Here is a 25,288-nt window from a genome sequence, read left to right on the forward strand (position 1 = left end):
TGTTAAAGTTTGAATAATAAATTTGATTTTCTTTTTGAACCTTTTAAGAAAAAATTGAATAGTTTCACTTGTTCAAAAAGTTCTTACAAAAATGGATACGTGTCCAAAGTGTTTATTCATTTTATTTAATAGATAAATATATAATCTTTGTAGATTTATTTAAGAAAAGATTAATATTCTTTTAAATCTTGTTATAGAGCATAAAATTGTTATCAAAATTTAAATGATAAAATTATTTTCTTTTGAATTTTTTAAGAAAAAATTGAAAAGCTGCCATGTGTTCTTAGAAAAAGATACAGTAAAAACTATTAAAATAAAAGTTATAAATTATTGTTATAATAGAAATATTATTATTTTATAGATTTAATATTTTATTGATATTGATAATTCGATAAAGTGTCATAAAACTTTTAGATAAATACAAGTCTAACATATATGACATAAACTAAAATACATTTATATCATAACTTGAATTATATCATAACTTAAATTGATTATAAAAGAATTGAGTTTAAGTGTAAGTATAACTGTAAGTATTAGAAATACAAAACAATATTAATAATTAGTTGTAATTTTCCAATTTTCCAAACAGCAATAACATTTACAAACGTAGCCCTAATATTTCTCCGTCTCTGCTTAGTGCAAATCGAGCAGTCACCAACCTCCGTTCCCCGCGGCGTTCACTGCCAGTTCTCTCCGTTCGCCTTCCTTACCTTACCGCTAGTAGGTACACGAATTCTCCCAATTTCGCATCGAAATCGAAGTTTATAACGATAAATTTATTCAATTTTCGCATTCTATTGATGCCTTGTTTGCTTTCTTAATGGTCTGAATTTTTTTGGCTTCTTTCCTTTTCTTCTTCAGCTTCGATTTTGGTGCAGCCACGAAACCCTAACCATGGCACACAGGTTACTCAGAGACCACGAAGCCGACGGTTGGGAGCGTTCTGATTTCCCCATAATATGCGAATCCTGTCTCGGAGACAGCCCCTATGTTCGAATGGTCTGTTTCAAATCTTTCTCGATCGTTTTTTTTTTTTTTTTTTTTGTGTCAATTTGAGTGTTTCTGCTTTTTATGTTTTTGCGAGATTGAATGGGATATCGGAAGTTAGCTTGTAACAAGCGATTCTGACTATAGCACCAACTCATTCCCTGACTTCCTTTTTTCTCTTAGGTTTTTTTTTTTTTTTCTCTTTCTTTAATTGTGTCATCGACTAGTTTGTTCTGTGTTTGTTTGGTGAGGAATTTTAAAGGTTGTAGGAAAAACTGAACGGCGTTAGATTTTGATGTGTTGAACCTGGCCATGTGACCAGTCAATAAGAATTGAAAAAGGAATTTGTTATACTTTGTGCTTTGGAGTTTAAAACCTTTTTGTTCATTGAGGCAGGCCGATGGTTTTGTTTTCAACTGTGTGAATTCGAAATCCCTAAGCATTTTAGCTTAATTCTTCTAGGCCGTTTCAAAGGAAACAGTAATGTTTTTTATCTTTTTATTTTTTACTTTCCGTAGAATTCAAGACTACAAGAAATAAAACTGAGTTAGAAATTATTTGAATTCTTTCATCTTTGAAAAATGGAACGCTAGATTTGTTGATCACATAGTAGTTAATGTTGAGATTTAAAACCATTGTTATACGCTATTGTTTCTTAATTGTTTTTGGTCATGTTTAATTTTGTGTGCAGACAAGGGCAGAGTATGACAAGGAGTGCAAGATTTGTACACGGCCATTCACTGTGTTTAGATGGAGACCAGGCAGAGATGCGAGATATAAGAAAACTGAGATATGTCAGACATGTAGTAAATTGAAAAATGTCTGTCAAGTGTGCCTTCTGGACCTTGAATATGGACTACCTGTTCAAGTCCGAGACACAGCTCTTCATATTGATTCCAATGATGCCATTCCAAAAAGTGATGTTAACAGGGAGTATTTTGCCGAAGAGCATGACCGGAGGGTATGTTTTCCTTGTGTCAAGTTTTGCATTTATAGTTTGTGATAGTTGAATGTAATTAACTACCAGAAAAGTAGTAGTGGGTTTAGAGTCGATCTGTATCTAGTTGTGAATGAATTATTATTTTTGTGGTTAACATATTTTCTGTAATATTTTAGGGTTACTTTTTTGATTGCATGCAGAATTCCTCAACCATAGAACTATGATTTTCATATTGTCATTTAACAGCTATTAAAATCTCAAATTTTCTTTTTCCATTTCTTTTAGGATTTATACTATTTTAACTCAGTTCTCAGTTGTTACTTGATCATATCTTTTTACTAAGAATGGAAGCATGGTGCAGGCTAGAGCTGGTATAGATTATGAATCTTCTTATGGAAAAGCACGCCCTAATGATACTATCCTGAAGCTTCAAAGAACAACCCCTTATTACAAAAGAAACAGAGCACATATTTGCAGTTTCTACATAAGGGGTGAATGTACCAGAGGAGCCGAGTGCCCTTATAGACACGAGATGCCAGAAACTGGGGAATTGTCTCAACAAAATATTAAAGATCGTTATTATGGGTATGTGTGCTTAAAAGTGACTTACTTATTTGCTTATGACTTTTTAATACTTGTTCTCTCTTGCAGTTTCCCTTTTTATTCCAAATTAGTTTTCTCTATTATTGTCATTGGAATTGGGCAGCAACATAAGCATTTTTCATCTCCTTGATGGATATAATTGTTAGTTTATTAGGCACTTGCTCGTTCTTTTGTGGTTGTCCTATGTGATGACCTGTTGCATGGCTAAAGATAAAAATCTTGCAGGTGTTTTCACCCACAAAGTCATGCGATAGTTCTTCTGCTTGTAGGAAGCTGTGTTTAACCAACAATAAGTAAACCTTGCTCCACCTAGTGGGTCTGGTATACATGTCAAAATCACTATATGAGGTCCAAAGTGAGAAAATATTATGGATTACTAAGTTACTAACTACCATTTAATTGCATTTTGGGCTTTCTTTCTATCCTTCTATATGTGAAGTGTAACGACTTATCTTGTCTGGCATGCATGCTCCTTAGCTTGTAATTTTTCCTACTTTTAAGGACATTTTTTTGTACTTTGCTTCTTCTCAATTTGTAGAAATGGAATTTTTTTATATGGACTAAGGATGATTCCTTTGTAGTATGACACGTTTAATTTTCATCGTAGCAAAAAGTGATGTAGCAGACGTCAATAGCCCTCAAACACCTTATTCTGAGGATATTCTTTTGCTTCTATATTTTTAGTGCATCATGGATATACGATCATTTTTTTTCTATCTCATATTAAACCTATGGCCTATGTATACTTCGTTTTATCTGCATAATTTTCTAGTGACTACAGATACTGATGGTATTTCTAGTTGCTGTAGTCTGTGATGTTTATAATTTTGCCTTCGTTAATTTTCTGTTCATGCTTTAAATTATTCAGGGTGAACGATCCAGTGGCCTTGAAGCTACTTGGCAAGGCAGGGGAGATGGCTACTCTGGAGGCTCCTGAGGACGAGAGCATTAAAACACTCTATGTTGGTGGGCTTGATGCTAGGGTCACTGAGCAGGATTTGCGGGATCACTTCTATGCCCACGGAGAAATTGAATCTATAAAAATGGTTCTGCAACGGGCGTGTGCTTTTGTATCGTATACTACCCGAGAAGGTGCAGAAAAGGCAGCAGAAGAACTCTCAAACAAACTGGTTATTAAAGGCCTAAGGCTAAAGCTGATGTGGGGCAGGCCTCAGACATCAAAACCCGAGTCAGATGGCTCTGATCAAGCTAGGCAGCAGGCATCTGTGGCTCATAGTGGATTGTTGCCTCGGGCAGTTATATCACAGCAGCAGAATCAGGACCAAACACAAGGAACATTTTTCTATAACAATCCACCACCTATGCAGCAGGAAAGAAGTTATTACCCATCAATGGATCCTCAAAGAATGGGTGCTCTTATTTCATCTCAAGACGGTCCTCCTGGTGGGCCTTCTGGGTCCGGGGAGAACAAATCCAGTTTGGAGAAGCAGCAAATGCAACACTATGCCCGACCAATGATGCCTCCTCCACCTGGCCAATATCACCATCAGTATTACCCTCCATATGGTTATATGCCGCCAGTCCCCCCTTATCAACAGTACCCACCACCTCCATACAATACTGCTGTCCCTCCATCCCAGCCGCCCGCTCCAAATCATCCTTATCAGCATTCTACGCAACCAGGGTCTTCACAGACAGGGTCTGTACAGGCTGCACCTGCCCCAGCTGAAACTGGAACATCAACATCAGGGTCACAGCAGCAATGAACATGCCCATATACTGATGTTTTTAGTTATGCTTAATTTATTCCTTAAACTGACCATGACGGAAAATATTTCCACCCAAGCTGTCAATTTACTATCACTACTACCTTGATATTGCTTGTGTTATAGCTTGAACAAGTTATTTTCTTATTTGATCTTGTGCTTTTGTAACTCTTGGCTTTTTAGATCATTGTCATGCTCACGTTAGTATTACTTAATGTTTGGCTTCAGTTTTGGTTACCAAGCAATTGATAAAGATGGCTAATTGATTTTATAAAATCTTATAATTCATGAAAATAGATATTGTTTTAAAATTCTCTATTGCCGGCCGCTGTTTTTGTTTTTTTTTTTTCTTGTATTTCGGAAAAGCTTGGAGTGATTCTTTATTGATTGCTGTATCCGTTGCTTACACTAAAAATATAGCAGGATTCCTTGTAGTTAATTTTTTACACACGTGTGGCCAGTCTAATATAAATGCTTACGATAAAATGACATTTGAATGATTATGATGAGGTCTTTCATTCCTTAAGTGTGCAAATGCAATTTACAATCTCACATTCAACTCTATTCCCTCGTTAATGACTTTCACTGCATTTTAACTCTTTTAATAATAATAAAAAAAAAACATGTCTAATCCATATGGTATATACGACTTTATATTACGTAAATTCAAAACAAAATTTAAGGTGACCTTTACAAATTTTAGGCTCGAACCAATAATCCATATTACATTTTTTTAAAGGGAATTCTTCACCAAACAAGACTGTTACATGCACAAGACCAACTTTACAAACAATGGAATTAACGTGAAACTGAAATACATGAAATAGATGCCAAGAAGACAATGAAGGCAAGCAAATGAAGCACCCTTCATTAGCTTAGTTTCTCGCTTATGATTCCTTCAAGTGATCCAATGAGACCTAGCAGTGACACAAGAAAGCAAATAAAGCTGAAGGTTCTTAAGACAATCCATTTTCTAGACCAAGCTTCAATTTTCCTCTGCACAAAATACATCTCTACTGGGAAATATATAGCCAATGGCCAAAAGCCCAATGCTCCTAACACTCCCAGAACTTGATTAAAGTAAGGAAATAGGATCGCAAGTCCAGTAGTGGAAATCACATAGGCTGTTCTAAAACATATCCTGAACAAGTTTATCCGAAAAGCTGGCAACCAAGGCAGCTTCATTTGGTAGAAATTATTCACAAAGCCACTGTTAGGGTATCTTTTTGAACACCATCTGTCAACAGCACCATATATCGGCTGACAGAAAATCTGATAAAAAAATATCACATACAAGAATCAGAACTATGATTTCTCAGGTAACAAGATAAGAGTTCAGATACAGTTGCATATAGACCATAGTTCATATAGCTTAAGCTTTATTATTTTATTTTTCTACGGAAGATTATTTAGTCAATTATCATAAGGTGAGAAATGGACAGTCATTAAGGAATTGCTAGAAAAGGGCACTATGAAGGTTTGAAGTAAATCTTTTTTATACTCCATTGAAAAATAAGTATATTATTAGCTCTTTTAATTTCTTCCTCATGGTAACTCAATTACCTGGTGCAGTGGTACATCATTTTATTGATTAGACATAAAAAGCTATGGTCTTATGTATAGTACCTGATATCCTCCCACCAAGTGAAGAACAATGCAAGCATTAGCAAAGTCAATGAGCCAATAAGGCTCATAAAACCCAAACCCTGTCAAGAGGTTCCCTGGTGTTTGATTTCCAAAAGCTGCATATCCAAAGCATCCACAACAGAGATAGAAAAATGTTGTAATGAGGATAGCAATCATGGAGGCCTTTTTCATGGTCTTGTTTTCTGGTGGAGGAGACTCGAGAGTGTCCTTCAGTCAAAATAAACAAATTTCAACAGAACTACCTTAAATGACAACAAAATCTTTGTATTTTACACAGTCAAACCATTTAAATTCAATTCATATGAAAGAGTACCTCTATCTCAAGGAGGATGACTGAGTATGGATAAGCAAAGGCAACATCACCAATTGCTTGGAAGATTAACCATAGCTTGTCAGAAATATTTGCAGCTGGTACTCCAGTTAAACTACCCATAATTCTTCCATTTTCTGCCAATGCAGAGCCACAAATTTCATCATCCATTGTTCTCTTTCAACTCTTTGATATGCCTAAATCTAACATTCCATATATTTTGGCATTGAATGTGTTTTTAGCAGCTAGATATGGATTTTAGTACAAAATACATCTTTTTCCCTTCATTTTGTTGCTTCAATAACCATAAAGCTTGGATGGACAAGTAAAAAAAAAACCTAGATTCTAATTGTGAAAATGAAAGTTACCTATTACTGTTTTGATTCCAAGTCCAAGTCCAATAGATGAATATGCAAAGGACATTATGGCAGCAACAACTGAAACCCATGCCATGTTATGAAGGTCTGGTATGAATGACATTATGATCTGAACTAGTCCAAACAGCAACATGTATTCTGTATCCCCATATTTACAAGGAGCTTGATGTCCTTCCTTGTGATAACAATTTGATTTCAGTATTGCTCTGTATTTGTAGAAAAAACCACATGAATACAATTATCATTAAGGAAGATTAGTGTCTTCAATATTACATGAAACAAAGAGATGATAGAAGCAATAAGCTACAACACAAATTCATACTTGCATATAAATAATGATCTTCTCATTTTAGATGGTGTTTAACTAGAATAGTACCTCAAACAGGTTGCTGTTGTAATTACATAAGCAACAGTAACCCCATACAAGCTCAAATATTGAAGGAAACCAGCCAACCATGTCCTTTTATTGCCTAAACTAACAGTAAACATGATTAGTTTGCATAATTATGGTGACAGTTCAGTGGAACCATGTTCCAAGTTTTAGACTAGAGTGGCTACCAAGATAGATTCTAACAGCATCCATGTAAGTATAGTTTCTTTTTCCAGTTACAGGATCCAGAGTTCTGTAACAATCGGAAAGGAGGAATGAAGAAACACCCGTCACAAATGCGCAAAAAAGCAAGAAAAATGGTCCTGCAATCCATCCCAACTGGGAAGTACTCCATGCCAGAGACAGAACACCAGCACCAATAGTGGCTGTGATGATATGAGCCACAGCACTCCGTGTAGTTCCTGGTAGAATTGATGGAAGGACTAAAATTCAGGAGCCAAAATTCATACATAAGAATATGAAATGCTTATGGTTGTGTTATGGCCCTAGAGATTTTTACCAGTCCTCTTGGCACGCCCATCATCATCATAATCACCAGTACCACTTCTAGCTATTTGGAGAGAGTTTTGAACAGCCATTTTTATCCAAGAATCCAACTCAGTAGTTGTTCATAACTGAATCCCACAGGACAGTCTAAAACTAACAACTATGTTTGACAGAAAAATGATTTGGTCTCCATGTAACATGCTTATGAAATTATGAAAGGAGATATCATTTTACATGTAATATCAAAATTGATGAAGGACTCTTTGATGTCTATGACAACTCTCCTAAAGTTAACAGACTTACCAGATGCATGGAAGAGGTTTCAGGAAATAATGTAAACAAATCTACAATGACTGATAAACATGTGTTCATGTCTTTATGTTGTTATTGGTACATGAGCCAAACCAAAATTCAAACATTATAAACTTTTAGATGCCGTGTCCTTTGATAACTAAGGTGTGTGTGTAAAACAAACATTACTAGCTACAAGACACAGCATAAAACAAGAACAGGAAGCGATAATGAAGGAGATTCTTTGAAATTTGAAGCTAAGAAACTGTGCAGCGTATGAGTATGGCTATAGGTTATGCAGGACAGCTTTTAATAAAAGAGTATTCAGTGGTTATCACGAGTTTCAAAATAGGTGAAATGTCGTGTTCTGGTGGAGTATATTCTCTGTGTGCTACCCAACATAGTGCAAATGGTTCAGTAATCAGTACCTATCAAAGGACCAGTTACGGTACTGAAAGACTGACACTAACGTGGAAGATTCAACATATTTAACATCATCACATCATTTCAAGAGTATCACTCACCTTAGTCAAAACACCACTGTACATTACATCACAATAGTTCAAGCTTTATATCATCATCGTGTGTCTACTATTTCAATCAATCTTTATATAACATTCAAAATTTTCAATTCATGACAACTTGGAAAAGAAAGAGAGATTCTAATTTCTCTTTTTTCATCATGCAGCTCCCGTACGAGAAGGACTCTTATTGTGCATCGATGTTTATATTTCATTTAAAAAAATGAAACTATGTTGAAGTTAACTAGAATTAAATCAATTAGAGTTTAAAATGATGATTACTTTGAATTGCACCTAAAAAGCTTGATCTTGACTGAAAATTAATGAGTGTTTTAACAGATATTCTAACATAGTTCAGATGGCAGTTTACAATAAACCAAATGACTGAATATTTGTAGAACATGAAAGCACGACAAACATGAAGACGTTACGGTTTTATTTTATGCTATTTTCAACCCTTTGTTATGATACCTATACGTAGCCTCTTGCATTGAAAGAGTGTATAGAAAATATTGGATTTCATTGAAGAATTTAGGACTAGATAGTGAGACGTAAAGGGAACGTAAGAGTAGCAGGGTTCAACCCTATGGCCCACTGGTTTAGCTTCCTTCTTTTCAATCCCAAGGACTCTGAAAATATGAGATTCCATTGAAAATTATGCAGAATCATTGGGGTAAAAGGGTCATCTTTATTCCGTTCAGTTTTGTCTTTTACAACTTTAATTGATACGAAAATCATGTTGGTAGACCATATCCTAAGGAAGAAAGATTGTGTTCTTCTTGTGGGACTTTGTGAAGTTCGCAGTTTCCATGTTGAATTATTTTATAGACTACAAAAGAAACAAGAGTATCATTAACGCTACCCAGGATTCCGAGGAACAGATACCAAAGTTGGTAGAGAGAACCCTTTTGTAACAACAAAACAGAGAATCTGCTAGTTTTATTTTCCTTTAGATTTGCACAGAAAAGTTCTTACTTTTATGTGATAGTGTCATTGGACATGTAAAGATGATAAATGTAAGGGTGCATGGGTCTGCATGGATTCAAGTCTAATCAAGTTAGAAATCGGTTGAAACTTAGGCTAGGATAAGTGGTTTCATAGAATGAAGACTACATTTGATTTAGGCCAATCAAAACTAGATTAAGCTAAATTAATTTGATTTTATGTAAGTTTATATTTATGTTAAACTAAATAAGTTTGAATTGAATCTAAATCTAATTAAGTGAATGTAAAGATATGTTTAAAAAGGTTGATTTTGACCCTTGTCAAATCAATTCTTATAAAGTTACTAGATTAGATAAATACATACAAATTAAATTAGTTTTAGTCAAATCGAGTTTATTGAAGATATCGAATTGAATCATATCACACTAAAATAGTTTGTCAGATAAAAAAATTAATAAAGATCAAAACATGAAGTATGAATATTTAAATTTTCAAAATTTAACTTTTTAAATGAATTTTAAAATTCCCTAATTTTAAAAAATCAATTACTTTAATAAAATTATAATTTTTTTTAAAATATATTAGAACATTTTAAATTCTCAAAAAAATAATTACCTTTTTAAAATGTCCTATCCAAACGCACAATGGTTAACATTATCTCTTTATTTTCAAAAGAGAGTTCTGTTTGCATTTACAATTTTGCATCCTCATGAATATAAAAGTCAATACTTTGTCCTTCTAGTTTATGAAAAAATAACTTTTAAAAGGTCTGATTTGATTTTTTTTTTTAAATTGTTGGGTTGTGCAATCCGATAGAATTGTTTTTTTCATAAAAAATAAATTTCTAAATTGCGTGATTCAGAAATTATTTTTTCATAGGAGAAATTTGAATTATATAATTTTTTTATCTCTTACACATGTAGGTGCTCGGATAAATACCCTTTCAATATTCTAAAGGCCCAGTTTAGTTACAAAATTATTTGGGTCAGCCCGACCAATTGTCATAGTTTCGGGTTGATAGTTAACCCGGCCCATTAAGACTAACATGAAAATAAAACTAATGTCTAAAATTTCAAACATCGACTATAAAAGTTGACTGCGACAGAAAAGAAAATCTAAAAAAAGAAAAATAAGTTTAGGAGGATTTTACCAAATATACTTTTATTTTTTATTTATCTAAATTATCCTGAAAATTTGCAATTATAATTAAATATGCAGGTCTTTGTGTTCCTTTTGAAGAACATATTATAAATTCAGCGACTTTGAAATAAAAAAAAAAATAGATAGTCTTGTTCTGGATAATCTTTTTTGTAAAAAATTTCAGTGCTTACGTTTTTTAGATTAAAAATATCTAAATATATAAATCATTTCATTAAAAGGTAATGTAATAAAAAACAATTTGGTAAATATAGCACCCTCTTATTTTTAAGAAAGTTTATTTCATTAATGGATACATCTTGTCCATTATTTCTTCATTTTTCTATTTTTATAAAGTGTTTGGAATAAGACAATAAATAAAAAAAGAAAAAAGAATAAACAATAAGGTTCAATATGTTTACACTATATTAGGAAGTATACTTATTTTAGTGTTGTATCTTTCCATTTAACTCCTTCTTTGATAAACCTAATATAAAGAATATTTAACAAAAAAAAAAACATGATGGTTATATTTCCCTCCTTTGATAATCTATATAAATAATATTTATTCAGAAAAAAAAAAGAAAATACATAAAAAAAATTAAAAATAGGTAAGCAGCAACCAAATAAGTACAGCCATTTCTTTTTACCTAATTATATAGTAATTATATAGTATGTTTTATATCATATAAAGTTTTACAATATCATTTTTATACCATAGAGCATTTTTAATTTTTTAATTTTACAAACATCATTTAAGAAAAAAGAGTCTGAAAGGGTAATTTAGACTTCCTTCATGAAAACTTATAAAACATTAAAAATTATGTGATGAATTTTCTAGGTATACTGTTGACTAATTTTCATTCAAACTTTATCTCCATTCTATTTCATCAGATTTCATATATCCAAGTTTGTGACATAATATATCCAACTTTTTCAAAGAAAATTTTGACATATTCTATGCTTTATTAAATAAAAACAGCAATAGTCAAGACCATTTTCTATTTTTCCTTTAAAAAGTCTCTAATGTGATAATAATTTGAGTACAAGTTTAATACACCAGAAAACTAAACAAAATAATCAAACTATTAACTATAACTTTGGTAACAGATAATTAAACAAAACTCGCACTATCTTGTGAATTTAATTTAAAATAATCATACCAATTGCATAAAGATTTAACACATGTACATCTCTACAATAATATTATATTGTTTATTTTAAGTTAAATTCTCATAAATTTATTATTTCAAAATATCTTTTACTAATTGAAATATCTTATGGATATATAAATTTATGAATATGATTTGACGTAGAATTTTGTTTGTACAGTAACAATTAATTTTATTTATATCCTAACAACTAGCTTAAGACCTGTCGAATTGTGGGGTTTGAAAAATCTGATAGAATGAATTGACGAATCCATCAAAATATCTTTTTGTCATTCCTAACTTTTATTCAAGTTATTTGATAATATTTCTTTTCCTTTATAATAGATCATAATAAGTTGATAATCCAGTGTAATTCAAGACAAAATATTCAAATTTCAAATCCAAATATGTATTATAGAAAGAACAAAAAATTTAATAAAGCATGAACAAAAAAATACCTGATACTGGTAGCAGAAGTAATGATATATGCAGTGGTGGTACCATATAAGCTTGCATGCACCAGCACTCCACACACCTTTTTCTTCGTCTCTCCTGATTTATCATAAGAAAAAAAAATTGTTTTAACAACATTTTTTTAACAACTTTTTGACAATATATATATTACAATTTATGATTGGTTCGTTTTAAATCTCATAATTCAATATATATTGATATAATAATAAAAAATATTCCACTTTTATTTTTGGTTTAATTGCTTCTTTTGTCCTCAATTTGATGAAAGTGTGTGAAATTCGTCTCCTTTTAGAAAAATGTCAATTTCGTCCTTATATAGAAAAAATTTGTGTCAATCAAGTCATCTCCGTTAAAAACAAACTAATGGTGTTAAAAACTTAAAGTGAGTTTTGAATAATAACCACTTCATGGTTCGATCCCTGATTTTACAGTGGATAAAGTGAGCTTTGAGAGCAATAATTTTTATCGGAAATGATTTTATTCACACAAATTTTTTTTTTTTATATGAGGACAAAATTGACATTTTTCTAGGAATTTGACATATTTCAACCGACAAAAAAGCAATTAAACCTTTATTTTTTAAACGTTGTGAATAAAAGTAAAAGTTGAAGCATGTTGCAGCAACCTTGGTAGAAATGAACAGCATCCATAAGAGAGGAACACCTAATGTTGCCATGTTGAGGATGAGAAAATGTGTAGCAGTCGGACAGAAGGTTTGCAGAAACAAAGGTTGTTCCTGCAAACACTAAAATCATTAAAGGACCACCAATCCAACCTAATTGTGCCACCGACCATGCCAGAGACAGCACCCCTGCTCCTATCACACCAGTTATTATGTGTGCTACTGCCTTCTGCAGATTACCTTCATCCACATAAATTACAGTTTTATCTTTCTCTTCAATCATTCAATTGCTAAACAGACAAAGCAAATCTCTTCCAAATCAATTATAAAAAATATCTCACTTTAATGAATGATTCTCAATAATAAAATAATAACTATTCGTCTCTTTATCTTTTTTCTATCATGCAATCATGCTGAATTGGAATAAGATCCTTATAACACAACAGAACTTATGTTTAAGCAGTGTTATTGAACAGTTATATCTAGTTAAAAATTGACTTTTTTTTAAGTGACAGAAAAAGCTCCCAACCACCATTCTCACACCAATCAGTCAAATAAACACATGCTATACAGTTTGTTTTGTATCTAACCACACTTGCTAATACCATCTGACAGAAGAAAACTGTTGTTCTACATACAGAAAAACAATAGTTGGAACTGTTAAGGATTTTTAGAAGATTAATGGGGCGAAGAGAGGAAAAAGAAAAGGTTTTGACAACGTTGAAATGAGATATAAAGTTGAAATGATGAGGAATATATGAGACTGTGTAGCAGAAAGTGGAGATGCATGCACAAACCAGTTCTCCTTATAGGATGATGTTGAATCAAAGGTGACGAATCATCTGGTATTTCTTCTTCACCCATTGCGATCTCAAACGAATTCTTTCAACTCTTCAAGGTTAATCTTTGGGTAGCTTCTCACAAGAACGCTGAAAATGAAATATGAATGATCAACACAGAAAAACCAGTATGGAAGATCACCTAACTCGTCTATCTGCAATTCTTAGTTTCTTCTACAACAGTTTAGTTTTTTGTCACCAAAGATAATACGAATTTAACGTTGATCTCAGGTAGAAAGTGGGAATATATTTTTTATTTGTACCAAAAATCATAGTCTGTGTCCCATTTTCCCACTTAATACTTTTCAAATAAAATAATTAAATTTAGTTCTAGAAGATTGCTAATATATATTAAGAAATTTATTCATAATTTAAATGATTCGTCATAGTTTACATCAAATTGATAGTTGAACTGACTTCAAATATAAAGTATAATCCTCCATGATTAAAATCTCAATTTGCAAATCCAAAAAAATATGAATTAATTTAAATCTTAAAATACTCACGAATTTTATTAGTTGAAAACACGATTTATTATTAAATTCATTTTTCTGTTCAAGCACGTAAGCTAAAAAAAAGTCTCGGACTTTTTTTCTGTTCAAGTTTATTTAATAATTATAAATTTAGCACATAATTATATTTATATATTCAAAAGATTTTTTTTTTATTTGTTGTTAAATTTAAAATAACTATATGATCCTCCCTCTTAGTTATAAAAATAATATTTTTCTACCTAAACAAAAAAACTATTACATGGACCAAAAAGTCAGAGACGTGTCCCTTTCAGTAAAAGATTGTTTACGTGATTTTGTATATAAAAAAAATGTGAGTATTAGGTTTGTTTAGAGTTTAAAAAACTTATATATAATTCGCATTAAAATGTTGCTTATTGATGTAAAACCCAGAAATCCTATTGAATAAAAGAAACATGTCACAAGAAAAAAAAGTAAAAAATTTGTTATAGACAACGTAATTATGGTTTTCGAAAGTTTATAATAACTTTTGTTGGACTAAATGTGTATAAATATTAGTTATGCTTTTACTTTTAGTATCGCAGTAATTATTTTTAGTACGATAATTAATTTTCTTACTTTGCATTACATATTTTGTATTGTATGCTAAGGTCACTTCAAGGGTCTGTGACATAATTTTCTTTCTTTTTTAGGTTTTACTGTGTGACCTCAGTATAACTTTTACTTTAAAATCTCACTTTAATTTGTTAAAAATTTATTAGAAGAAAAAATGCATTTAAAAAGATACTTTTTTATTTTTATAGTCTAGAGTACTATTTAAGATCAAAGATTATAAATTTTACACCATAATTTGGATAACACTACCTTGTAAAACTTATATCCATAAATATGAATCTTCCTCACATAAAAATCACCTAATAAAATATAATTTAGAGTGGCTAACCTAATAGAATATAATTTAAAGTAATTTGTGAACATATTAACTGAGTAAAAGCTTTTTATATTATTATCCAATCACAAATAGTTATATAAATTTGCTTTTTCTTATATTAGTAATCTTAATAAGTCCTAGGTACCATGACTTTTATTTGTTCTACGTTTGAATTTGTTTTATGAACGAACTTGTGCCACACTAAAATAGAAATATTCTGTAATAAGAATCATCACCATATTTTTCTTTTAAGGAACAATAATGATAAAACCAACAATTAAATGAAGAAAAAGCCATCATCAGGATTGGAAGACCATGGATTCTGCTGCTTCCAAGTTGTTACAATTAACATAATTATTCTCTATAATAATATTTAGCCTACATTACAAAAATAATAGATGGCATAATTAACAAACCAGTTGCATTGCCATGGCTTCAAATGCAGAAACCAATGACAGAAGATTCTAACAGCAGAAAATTGAACAATGAAGTCAATGGCAAACTTAGCATGGAAAAATTAATAGTGTCAGCACTTGTCAACTTCAAAGGGTAATTCTTGATGCAATATAATAGTGAGAAACAATTAGTATGTTTTGACAACTTGAGGCAGAGATTTGAGAAGGGACAAAGATGGCCTTCGAACGGTGTGATTAAGCAGTAACATGAATGTCAGAAGTGTTAAGGCTCCAGCTTGATGAGCAGTGCCCAGTGAAACAGGTACATATGAAAGAAGAGTTGAAATTCCTAAAGTGACCTGTAACCATGCAAACACCACCATAATGTCTTTCTTCTTATTTCTTCTGTCTATTTATTATCATCTTCGTGTTCAATATAAAACTGCAAATTGAAATTATTACCTGAAGAGCTGCCATGCCAACAGTGCCTCCAATCACAGATCGTATAGCAGGATGTAGGTCCAGCTTTCTTGTTGACCACCATAAAATTCCCACTGAAACCAGAGTTGCAGTTGCAAGTATACGGTGATCAAGCTGTCAAGGAAAAAACACTTATCAGACTTTCATGTTGTTAAACTTTTGCTGCCAATGAGAATAAATTTACTACTACCAACTCCAAACATAGATCATTTCCAAACACTTCATTCAGTTAAAATTTCTCAAATCTTGAAAAGGGAAGATAAATCCAACCGAAAGAAGAATCAAGAAAACAAAGGTGTTACTATTTTTTTACTTTTGAGAGATGTCAATATGTATTACTTACCTGTACAGTTGATGTATTCTCAAAGAAATTTCGAATCAGAGGCTTCATTACAAAAATGTCTTCCGGTATCCACGTATCACCCATTTTTGGAAAAGTATTGAATGCATGCCCCTGGAAAACCAGATGTAAGCCCCTGGAAATTCAAATAAAAACGGAAAGGCCAGAAAGTATTGAATAAGAGAACATACAGCATCATTTCCAGCAACAAATGCACCAGAGACAGCAGTAAGACCAACAAGCACGCTGATAGGCAATGCCAATCTCCTCACTTTAGCTGCCCCACGAACCCATGTCAGGGATTCAGTGGGCGGTTCAGGCAAAACAACAGAAAGGGCAGTCCAAAAGAGGCCACAGTAAATAGCAAATGCTGATGTAAGATGAGCTGCTAGACGATAAGGGCTTACCCTTGGCTGAGAATATTCAGATGGTGGTTCCTAAGGAAAGAAAACGTTATTAGAGTCTGACAGAGTGGGTCAATTTTAACTTCAAACAAAGAGAAATTTATATTATTTATGTTCCAACCTCTAAACCACTTTTGACCATCCACCAACCAATAAGACCCTGGCCAGCACCCAGGCCAAAAAGAGCAGAGAGTCTAAGTCCTAATCTCAGGGTAATATACCCTTTATGAAGAAAATATGAATATGGCAAAGCAAACATAACTCCTAATGCCCTTCCCCACATACGATGTGCATATTCCATCCAATAGATGAATTTGAATTCTTCAATCTTCATGCCTCTATTGACACTGCAACAAAGGAAAAACTAATTATCGTCATGACATTCATCAAAAGCTCTCTCAGAGAGAGAGAGAGTCAAATCACTTCCACTTAGTTAATACCTTGTTTTTCTTGTAATAAATACAAAACCAATACTTAAAATTGTAGATTCAGATAAAAGCTTGAAAGGTAAAACGAGCCTGCCCATTGGCACAGTTCCAAAAGGCTATTTTAAAAACTGATTAATGCAGTCACTCATCTATTTTCCATCACTGTCATACTCTGAATCACACAATCATGCTGGTTATTTTTTCTTGCAGTGATTAAGTTTGAACTATTATTTAACCACCTTAATTTTATAATGAAGTTTGAGCACAGTTGTATGAAACATTATTCCTTGAATTTTAATTATTTAATTTTTATATTTGATTTTATAAGTCACAAAAGGACTTATTTACATGAATTGATGACTTTGTGTATCTTTTCACCCAGAAAAAACAAGTCCCTTGATGCATTTAATAAGTTGATGAAAAAACTAAAGGGGTGGCATATGCTCAGTCAGGTGTAGCAAATGTTTGCAGTTTACCGTTTGTACTCAGGTGACTCCTTATACTTGTCAAACTCTTGCAACCATTCCTCATCTGTCAAAGGGGGGAGAGTGCCGGTGAATTTCCAATCAGTCATTGAAAGACCAGATCGGGTGAGTCTGGTTAAACCCCCAAGCATCACCATGCTGAACACCCATGCTGCAGAGCCAAAGAGCCATATTCCAATCATTTTCTGTGCATGAGGACCCCCACTCACAAGTAGCTTCAATCCCTCTTCCTTGTGTTGAGCCCCAGCAGCCACCATCTTAGAAAAATTCCTTGTGTATGATACACGAACATGATGACCCTAAAAGCATCATCACAACACAACTTTCTCAGAACAAGCATCCGCAGATAATATCACAAGGGACTGATTAAAAAAGAAGAACAGTAACAATCTTCCCATAATGGCGCAGATATTTAACATTTAGGAATGAGAGTGAATATATGAAGTAAAGGAAGAGATCACCGCAGGTCATACAAGTTTATAAAAATTGAAAATTGAAGAGAACCCATATGAGAAAAGAAGGAGAAAGTGCGGAAACCTTGGGAATAAGTTGCGATCGGAAAGCATAAATGTAATGGGTGGCGACGGGAGGAGTTAGAAACTTCAAAGCTGGTGTTTGGGTTGAAGAAGAGAAAGACGTCGTCGTTCCTCTTAACTTGGGAATTCCGATTGCTTCTTTGCCGCGCCTCAACACTGACCACACCGTTCCCCTCCCAAACATCTCTCTTGCAACTAGCAACTTGCAAATTTCAATCAGGGTTTAACCAAGGTTTTGTTTTGCCAAACCCAAAGGAACACTGCTAACGCCCACACTGACGTGTCGTTTTGTAGACCTAAACTCCAAATTTTAACCTTCCATGCCCTCAAAATAACATGAATTACATTAATCATAGCTTTTTGAACTACTCTTTCTTCTTCTTCTTATCATTTTGTATTATTCATATTTGTATAAATATATTTCTCTAAAGAAAAGCATAAATAAAAAAAATAAAAAGAATTTGTGGCCTGTGGGCGGTAATTGTGGGTTATAGCCTTATTTTAACTTTTTTGTTTTAAATATTGGAGTATTCTTTTCACCTCACAATGGTTAAAATGTGGTTGATTACATTTCTAGTGAAAAAGAAATCAAACCTTAACTCTATTCAGATTAAACATGAGACTTTTAGTGGTGTATTCTAGGCCTAAAACATGTCTTTATCTTGCATTTGATGTCTTAATCTTCGTATTAGATTTTGTGTTTTCACAGTTTTAAGAATGGCACAAAAAGCTCTTTCATCTTTTCTGTTATTTTTTCTGCTGTTTGTCAAGTTATATTAGAAAACAACTGCAAGGTTTGATGTAGTTAGTAATGAGTTTAGGCTAGAGATGAAATGCTTCGATTAAGGCCTAATTATAGTAGCCATTATGATTCTTCAATTAAGAAATCAAGCATAACTGAATAAAACCAAGAGCAATCAATTAACACTGTATATGGAGATCAATGCAAAGACTGCAATTACATTTTGCTGAAGTATAACACAGGAAATAGGTAGAGAAATTTGTGATATTCATTTATTGCTTCTGATTAAATTTTACTGTTATTAGTCCACTGGTCCACGTACATTCATCAACTTGTCATGAACTATGGAAGCATTAAAAGTAGACAAAAGTCCCTGATTCAAAAATCAATGGAAATACTCCATTGGTATAACTCTTTCTCGGGTACTCTCAATTCAACAGTCACCAATCCAGTTTCTTCCTCATACCGGAATTCTACCTCTTCTGAATCGACACTTATTGACTTTGGCTGAGCTGATGAATAAGCACCAAATTGGCCACAACCACGAACTTTCATGGTTACATTTGTACTTTCATTAGATCTCCAATTGAAGAATTCTTTGACGGCCCCTCCTGAATTGAACATCTTTATTAAACCAATAGGAGCAAATTTGATGTCATTGCTCAATTCCTTGACGGGAACTATTGTGAAAATTTCATATTCTTTGGATTTCAAGGTCACTGGGAGGGTTGCATCCTTCGGAAGGTAAACCACCTCTCCTGTAAATTGACATCATGAAAAGAACATTACTCAAAAAGGAAAGTTTGGTTAACATATATAATCTTTGTAAATGTCTTGTCAAACCAAAAACATACCACCCAGATGGGAATATATAACAGCATCTCCTGTCCATTTATCATCTGCTATCCTAGATAAATAGTCAACATCTTTAGCTCTAATGAAACCTGTGACAGTGTCTGGATTGTCATCGTGGATAAGGTTCTTCTTGTCAACTTTGCACCACCCAGCTCCTTGGCAATTGAACACCGCAACAACTCCAGATAAATCATTAATGTTCCAAATCTTGAGAAGACTGTAAAAGAGCATCCAAGAGGGTAAGTAAAATACAATTATGGGTTCATGCTTTATTCCACTTTAGAGTGTATGCAGAGAGTGTATGCATAAGTTCAACACACATAAATATCTCCACACTGATAAGATATTATCCATTCTGGATCAAGTATATAATATAGGTAACCAAATCACTTTGAATTCATTACCTCTTTCTATCTCTGGCTGGATCAGTAAATAAACAATCCTTTGTTGGTCTTCCTGGAAGTTTAGCTCTTAGAATAGAACCATCAGGTAGTACAAGTTTCTTCAAAAGATCAAAGTCATGGTGTCCTGGCTTGTCACTGCAGAATATAACAATATCCCAAAGTTAGATATCAATTATGAAATTAAATAAGTATTGAAAAAAAAGTTACAATCTCCATAACCTGACATAAATTGGACATCCTCCTACAGCTCGTGCTGCTGCATGGTATTCAGCCATTGGATGCAGGCTCTAACATGTCACAAAAAATGTTAATCAGTTCCAGCTTAAGCATGAGAATACCTTTTTTTCACTGACAGAAAAATGAAGGATCCTATAGTTGAAAACTTACATGAAACATATCCCAGTCTGGCTGCATAAATTCACCAAGGAAAATAGTATTGTAAGCCACCGATGCAATGTGAATCGTGTGGGAAGCAGGGTCTCTTGGCCAAAAATCATCTGATGCCCTGATAACAGCTGAACGCTTTGCGCTACACAAGTAAATTCATTGAGAGAATCATCAATAAATTTAGTATAGCATAAATTAAAGAATTCACTGACGTTTCATAAGCAATTCATACCTGTATAGTCCATCAGTGTTGTGACTCATGCAACAGATGATTCCATTATCAGGGAAGTTCTTGGAAATTGATGCCTCTAATGCTTGGTGGTATTTTCTTGCAAGTTTCACTCTCCCACCATGTCCTGCTCCAAGAGTTTCAAGGATATTCTGAACATCAACCTTGACACCATCAACACCGGCAGATGCCAAATATGAGTGAAGTTCATCATAAAAGTGAAAAACTTTCTCGGGATTCACAAGACCAAGCCCATTGATGGCAATGGTTGCCAAAACTTCATCTGGTTGATTTGACTCAACTCCAGGAGATGAGACAGGGAAGGCCATCTTTGAGTCGTAGTGCTCCATGCCGGTAACCCCAGGCTTAACACCACCCCAATATCCTGTTATTGCGTGCCACACATATACGTACCTGGGGAAGATTTGTCGAAAGCATGAGTGAACTGAATACCTTATGAAGAAACAGAAGCAATAAAATGAAAATGGCATACTTTATATAATGCTCTTGTTTGATTTCATTGGTAATATGACGAAGTCCCAGAGCTGGGTCCTCTACTCTTTCACCTTCTTTGCCATCCTTCTGGAATTTGTGATTCTCTTTGATGTTGGTTAAGCGATTTGCAAAACTGTTTGATATGAAAGCAAGAAAGTGAACTTAGTGAACAAGGGATGGAATTACAACCTGATAATTGAACTTAGAAAAGAATACTCACTTGGCTGCATGATCAGATTTCCATTCAGTACCATTGGGGTCCATGTCAACAGATTGCCAGCCATCATCGATTATAACAAACTTGGCAGGAATTCCACCTTTCTCGAAGCTGCAAAATTATGCAACACTCAAATTAATGTCTGTTTGATGAATGTATCTCATAGGATGATCATCGTCTTGGAAAGAAGTACCCACCTTTGTAATCCTTGCTTCACATTCTCTGAAGTGACATTAGTGTAGAAAGCATCCCATGTACACCATCCAAACCAGTTCAACATATCTGGCATCTGAATATGAGTGGGGGAAAAACGATAAATTAGAGGTAATGAACTTTATGATGCAGTGTTAGACAGCACTGTCTATGGAATTTACACATTAAGGAGGGAGAAGATATGTACCTTCTTTCGCTCGCGATGAGCAAAGGTCTGTAAGTGTTTCTCCACAGCTCTGAACAAGATTACAGAAACAATAAAATCAATAATTTGAGTTGTTTAAACATCTATATATAACATTGCACATCCAAAAACGTGATTAACTAGAAAAAAAAGTATTACTTCAGAAGATCAATCTTTAAAACTAGATCCTGATAGCAATGAACAGAGTTCAAAACTCAATTTTTATAATAACAGTTGAGTGAGATATTCTCACTGACATAAACTAAGAATTAGAGAAAACACGGAAATTTTTTGAAAGGTTGCAACTCACTTGACAGAAGTTGTAATGACTTCGTAAGGGTCGGATCCAGCTCCGATATAAACCAAATGAGTCCCATCGAAGTCCTCCACAGCGGGACAACCTGCAGTAAGAAATAGATTTCATCACTTTGCACATCAGCAAAAATCACTACTGATTTGTGAATAATCTCTTTTTGTTTATCTTTTGAAGAGCACATACCACTTTCCACACAGATCTCAATCTCGTTTTGATCATTCCCCTGAAGAACTGCTCTGAAATCTCCTTCCAGAAGGGGTAAGAAAACTGCATAGGTAGCAGCAGATTGGTCTTCTCCTGCATCAATATCAGAGCCACTTTGTGCTTCAACAAGCAAGAACTGCGTCTCAAAGGGAACTTCTTGTCCGCAAGTGCCCATTCTCTGCGTCATCCACCACATCTTGAACCGGAAAACACACATAAACCGCAACCCCCTGGAATGAAACAAACAAAAATCATCATCCTAGGATCAGAAATTCAAAAATGCAGTGACCTTCGATATTATTATTACCACCATTTTATCTTACACTAACATGAAAAGAATAATGAAAAACAACAGAAGACAAAAAGAGAATTTGTATACAGAGTACATACTCAAGCTTGCCGATTGGGAAGACTGTGCGACTACCCTTTTGATGGGATTCAACCCCAATGAATGCTCCACTGAGCAACGCACCCCCACATGCAGGGTTAACAACAACGTTTTCATGGACATGGCTCAGCACCTTCTTCCCCAACACCATCAAGTTTCCATCTGCAACAGATATCCCTGCCCCCACAGTCATCTTTCTACTCTTGACGAATCAATAAAGCAAAAACTCACACACCCTCAAAATGGTTTGGTTCAAATCAACAGCAGTATCAAATGAAATTGCAGCACACGCAGCACCGCAACCCCACCCAGTTGCTTGTTCCAAATCCAAGTGAGAAATAATGCATATGCAGAAGTGGAAGGAAAGAGAAGCGTATTTATAGCGACAGGATAATGATAATACACGTAAAGCTGTGTCAGCTTGGGGTACCCAAATTGTTAGGAACTGTTTCATGATGATGCATTATCATCCATCAATTACCCATACCATGCTATCAAATAGCCACTCCCAGATGAAATTTTCTCTTTTTCATGAAATTTTGCTGCTACAAATATTCATGTGGACATATCTTGCCTTGCGTAATCATTTACGATGGAGCCAACATAACAAAAACAAATTACATATACTTTGGATGTGGTCTTGTCCTTTTACACTGTTTTTGTTTTTACTATGTATGATTAAAAGGTCGGCTAATCATAAAAGCAAGCATCCCTCCAATCCTTAGCTGTTAAAAAGCTTAAAAAATTGCAATCATATCTTTCAAGTTTCAATGACCTTTTTGTACTCATTTAAATAATGCACTTATTCATTACCATACGATTCTTAAAATATAATTCACATAGATTATCTCTTCAATTATTAATTAGTAACAATAGATATTTCACTTTTAAATCAATATTTATTTGAATAAAAACAAAATAAATAATGAAAAATTATATTTTAACACTAATTTTGACACTATACACGTGTCAAAATGTAGTTGAACAATTTTAAATTAAAAAAATTAATTTTTCTCTTTCAAATATGTTTTTATTTCAATTTCTTTTAATTTAAAATTATTCAACCACTTTGACACGTGTACAGTATTTTGATGTTAAAATATTATTTTTCATAAATAATTCAGTGATTTTTCTATCACAACACTTGACAGTAGAGCAAATTGTATGTGGACCCCACAGTACCTGATACTTGTGGGTTGATTGGGTAACTGGATATGACAAGGCGGATGAGGTGTATAAAGAGTGATAGAAGGGCGAAACAGCAAATCACTGTCACCGAAGAAAAATCTATGCATCGTGATGAATGACTGGTGAAATGACCTACGTGGCGTATCGAAGATGGGGTCCATGTGACGCCTTTTCAAGAACATTATCGTTTGGTGCGTGTAAAAAAAAAACGTAAAAGACGATGAATAATCCGATACGGCGTAGGTACACCTGACGTTTTGGTGTGGCGTTTTTTTCTAATATTTTGCTTTAGATACAATTTGAGATAAGCTCTGATGTGCATGCATTTCACTTCAATTCAATTCCATGTTTTGCATGTTGTGTTAATTGCACTGACACAAGAACAACTCTCGTATAATATCTTTTTTTAGCCAAAACAAAGAGTATGACGTCATACAAAATGGTGATGATGAGTTTAGAAAAATCAACAACAGCAATAATAATAATAATTATTAATATTATTATTATTAAGATATGTTTATTGTTGTTAACTAAATTAATTTTCTTCATCCGATGGAATAAGTAATCCAATGCTACTGTAAGTAAGAAAGAGTGCTATTATTTCTATATATTTCTGTATAAAATAAAAGGAATGGTCGAGTAAAATTTTGAAACTAAATCCAACAATAAAACTTTTGGGCTTTGAGTGGGGTTAGTAAGCCCATATGCACATCTCAAGACTGGCCCATTGACATACCATAAGTGTCACAACTAATCAAATTTCTTCCTCCATCCATTCTGAAAATTTTTTCCTGATGAAAAGGATGATTGCTTTTCAGAAATAAAAAATCGAAATTATTTATTATGACTTAAAAAATATGTTCAGTAGGTGATAGGGTGTTGGTATAAATGTGATGAGGTACAGGGAACAATGTATAATTATAAAATTTCACCTTGGTGAGAATGAATTATAAAAGGTTAGAAAGACTTTAATCAAAATCTTTATGACTATTAGATACTGATATGGAGAAATATCACGCAGAAGCAATTCAATTGAACTAAAGGAAGATATGATATTTTAACAATTTTTTTCTAATAGTTTTTTGACAACAGGATACGTGTAAATATATTATTAAAAAAAATTTATATATATATAATTATTTTTTTATATAATTATGTTTATATTTTTGGTTAACGTGTGTCTATCAAATGCACAAGTTAGAATAAGAAGAATCGGATGAGAACGACCCATTTAGAACATGAGGCTGATTCACTTAGACACACACGTACCAACATACATTAAACAAAAACAGAAAAATAATTATATGTAAACTTTTTTTTTCTTTGTGATGATTAAAAATGTAAATTTTAAATTTAATTTAATTTCATAAAATCAATTTATAAAATAAAGTTTGAATCCATTTATATACGTTTAAATTAAATTTAATTTAAACAAGACTTCTAACAATAACTTTACTCCGAATTAGAGCATTGTCACGAAAGATTAGTATTATGTTTATGTTTGCAAAATTAACTATAAATTTCTGCGCTTACATGTGAAACT

At 33.2% G+C, this 25,288-nt stretch overlaps 4 protein-coding genes across 6 annotated transcripts; 1 reads left to right on the forward strand and 3 right to left on the reverse strand.

The window, feature by feature from the left end:
* The first annotated feature begins 568 nt into the window (after window positions 1–568).
* Window positions 569–4,442, forward strand: LOC106765239 (zinc finger CCCH domain-containing protein 40). 2 transcript variants are annotated; one of them, XM_014649785.2, is made up of 5 exons: window positions 569–727; window positions 865–1,002; window positions 1,682–1,951; window positions 2,292–2,515; window positions 3,402–4,442. In XM_014649785.2, the coding sequence occupies exons 2-5, from the start codon at window positions 898–900 to the stop codon at window positions 4,258–4,260; spliced, it is 1,458 nt and encodes a 485-aa protein (XP_014505271.1). In that variant the 5' UTR covers window positions 569–727; window positions 865–897; the 3' UTR covers window positions 4,261–4,442. The 2 variants fall into 2 exon arrangements, with proteins under 2 accessions (XP_014505271.1, XP_014505272.1); XM_014649786.2 differs by having other exon boundaries at window positions 574–723.
* A 432-nt stretch (window positions 4,443–4,874) lies between these two features.
* LOC106763843 (probable amino acid permease 7) lies at window positions 4,875–13,685 on the reverse strand. 2 transcript variants are annotated; one of them, XM_014648006.2, is made up of 8 exons: window positions 11,975–12,070; window positions 7,485–9,112; window positions 7,153–7,386; window positions 6,971–7,064; window positions 6,586–6,800; window positions 6,221–6,354; window positions 5,887–6,114; window positions 4,876–5,532 (listed from the first exon to the last, which is right to left on the reverse strand). In XM_014648006.2, exons 2-8 carry the CDS (start codon window positions 7,561–7,563, stop codon window positions 5,131–5,133), a joined length of 1,386 nt encoding a protein of 461 aa, XP_014503492.1. In that variant the 5' UTR covers window positions 7,564–9,112; window positions 11,975–12,070; the 3' UTR covers window positions 4,876–5,130. The 2 variants fall into 2 exon arrangements, with proteins under 2 accessions (XP_014503491.1, XP_014503492.1); XM_014648005.2 differs by lacking the exons at window positions 6,971–7,064; window positions 7,153–7,386; window positions 7,485–9,112 and adding exons at window positions 12,616–12,852; window positions 13,410–13,685 and having other exon boundaries at window positions 4,875–5,532; window positions 11,975–12,068.
* A 1,452-nt stretch (window positions 13,686–15,137) lies between these two features.
* Window positions 15,138–18,252, reverse strand: LOC106764796 (cytochrome c oxidase assembly protein COX15). Its single transcript, XM_014649197.2, has 7 exons — window positions 17,925–18,252; window positions 17,379–17,686; window positions 16,596–16,821; window positions 16,262–16,507; window positions 16,074–16,184; window positions 15,713–15,844; window positions 15,138–15,609 (listed from the first exon to the last, which is right to left on the reverse strand). The coding sequence occupies exons 1-7, from the start codon at window positions 18,105–18,107 to the stop codon at window positions 15,439–15,441; spliced, it is 1,377 nt and encodes a 458-aa protein (XP_014504683.1). The 5' UTR covers window positions 18,108–18,252; the 3' UTR covers window positions 15,138–15,438.
* A 569-nt stretch (window positions 18,253–18,821) lies between these two features.
* Window positions 18,822–23,122, reverse strand: LOC106764795 (probable galactinol--sucrose galactosyltransferase 1). Its single transcript, XM_014649196.2, has 13 exons — window positions 22,560–23,122; window positions 22,149–22,399; window positions 21,960–22,050; window positions 21,653–21,701; window positions 21,450–21,541; window positions 21,256–21,363; window positions 21,034–21,168; window positions 20,544–20,954; window positions 20,312–20,453; window positions 20,144–20,211; window positions 19,925–20,059; window positions 19,520–19,737; window positions 18,822–19,423 (listed from the first exon to the last, which is right to left on the reverse strand). Exons 1-13 carry the CDS (start codon window positions 22,748–22,750, stop codon window positions 19,044–19,046), a joined length of 2,271 nt encoding a protein of 756 aa, XP_014504682.1. The 5' UTR covers window positions 22,751–23,122; the 3' UTR covers window positions 18,822–19,043.
* Between the last annotated feature and the right edge of the window lie 2,166 nt (window positions 23,123–25,288).

Source organism: Vigna radiata, chromosome 6 (genome assembly GCF_000741045.1).
Source record: "Vigna radiata var. radiata cultivar VC1973A chromosome 6, Vradiata_ver6, whole genome shotgun sequence".
In the NCBI taxonomy this organism is placed as follows: Eukaryota; Viridiplantae; Streptophyta; class Magnoliopsida; order Fabales; family Fabaceae; genus Vigna; species Vigna radiata.

Excerpts from the sequence above, each read along its gene's own strand:
- LOC106765239 (XM_014649785.2), top strand. The coding sequence starts at position 898 with ATGGCACACAGGTTACTCAGAGACCACGAAGCCGACGGTTGGGAGCGT. Across the intron at positions 1,003-1,681 it reads ACAGCCCCTATGTTCGAATG|ACAAGGGCAGAGTATGACAA; the intron begins GTCTGTTTCAAA and ends TTTTGTGTGCAG. Across the intron at positions 1,952-2,291 it reads CCGAAGAGCATGACCGGAGG|GCTAGAGCTGGTATAGATTA; the intron begins GTATGTTTTCCT and ends AGCATGGTGCAG.
- LOC106763843 (XM_014648006.2), bottom strand. The coding sequence starts at position 7,563 with ATGGCTGTTCAAAACTCTCTCCAAATAGCTAGAAGTGGTACTGGTGAT. Across the intron at positions 7,387-7,484 it reads TGGGCGTGCCAAGAGGACTG|GAACTACACGGAGTGCTGTG; the intron begins GTAAAAATCTCT and ends CAATTCTACCAG. Across the intron at positions 7,065-7,152 it reads TGCTGTTAGAATCTATCTTG|GCAATAAAAGGACATGGTTG; the intron begins GTAGCCACTCTA and ends CTGTTAGTTTAG.
- LOC106764796 (XM_014649197.2), bottom strand. The coding sequence starts at position 18,107 with ATGTTTGGGAGGGGAACGGTGTGGTCAGTGTTGAGGCGCGGCAAAGAA. Across the intron at positions 16,185-16,261 it reads TTGTTGCTGGAAATGATGCT|GGGCATGCATTCAATACTTT; the intron begins GTATGTTCTCTT and ends CTGGTTTTCCAG. Across the intron at positions 15,845-16,073 it reads AGAATACATCAACTGTACAG|CTTGATCACCGTATACTTGC; the intron begins GTAAGTAATACA and ends TTTCCTTGACAG.
- LOC106764795 (XM_014649196.2), bottom strand. The coding sequence starts at position 22,750 with ATGACTGTGGGGGCAGGGATATCTGTTGCAGATGGAAACTTGATGGTG. Across the intron at positions 20,955-21,033 it reads AAACAAGAGCATTATATAAA|GTACGTATATGTGTGGCACG; the intron begins GTATGCCATTTT and ends AATCTTCCCCAG. Across the intron at positions 19,424-19,519 it reads TATATATTCCCATCTGGGTG|GAGAGGTGGTTTACCTTCCG; the intron begins GTATGTTTTTGG and ends GTCAATTTACAG.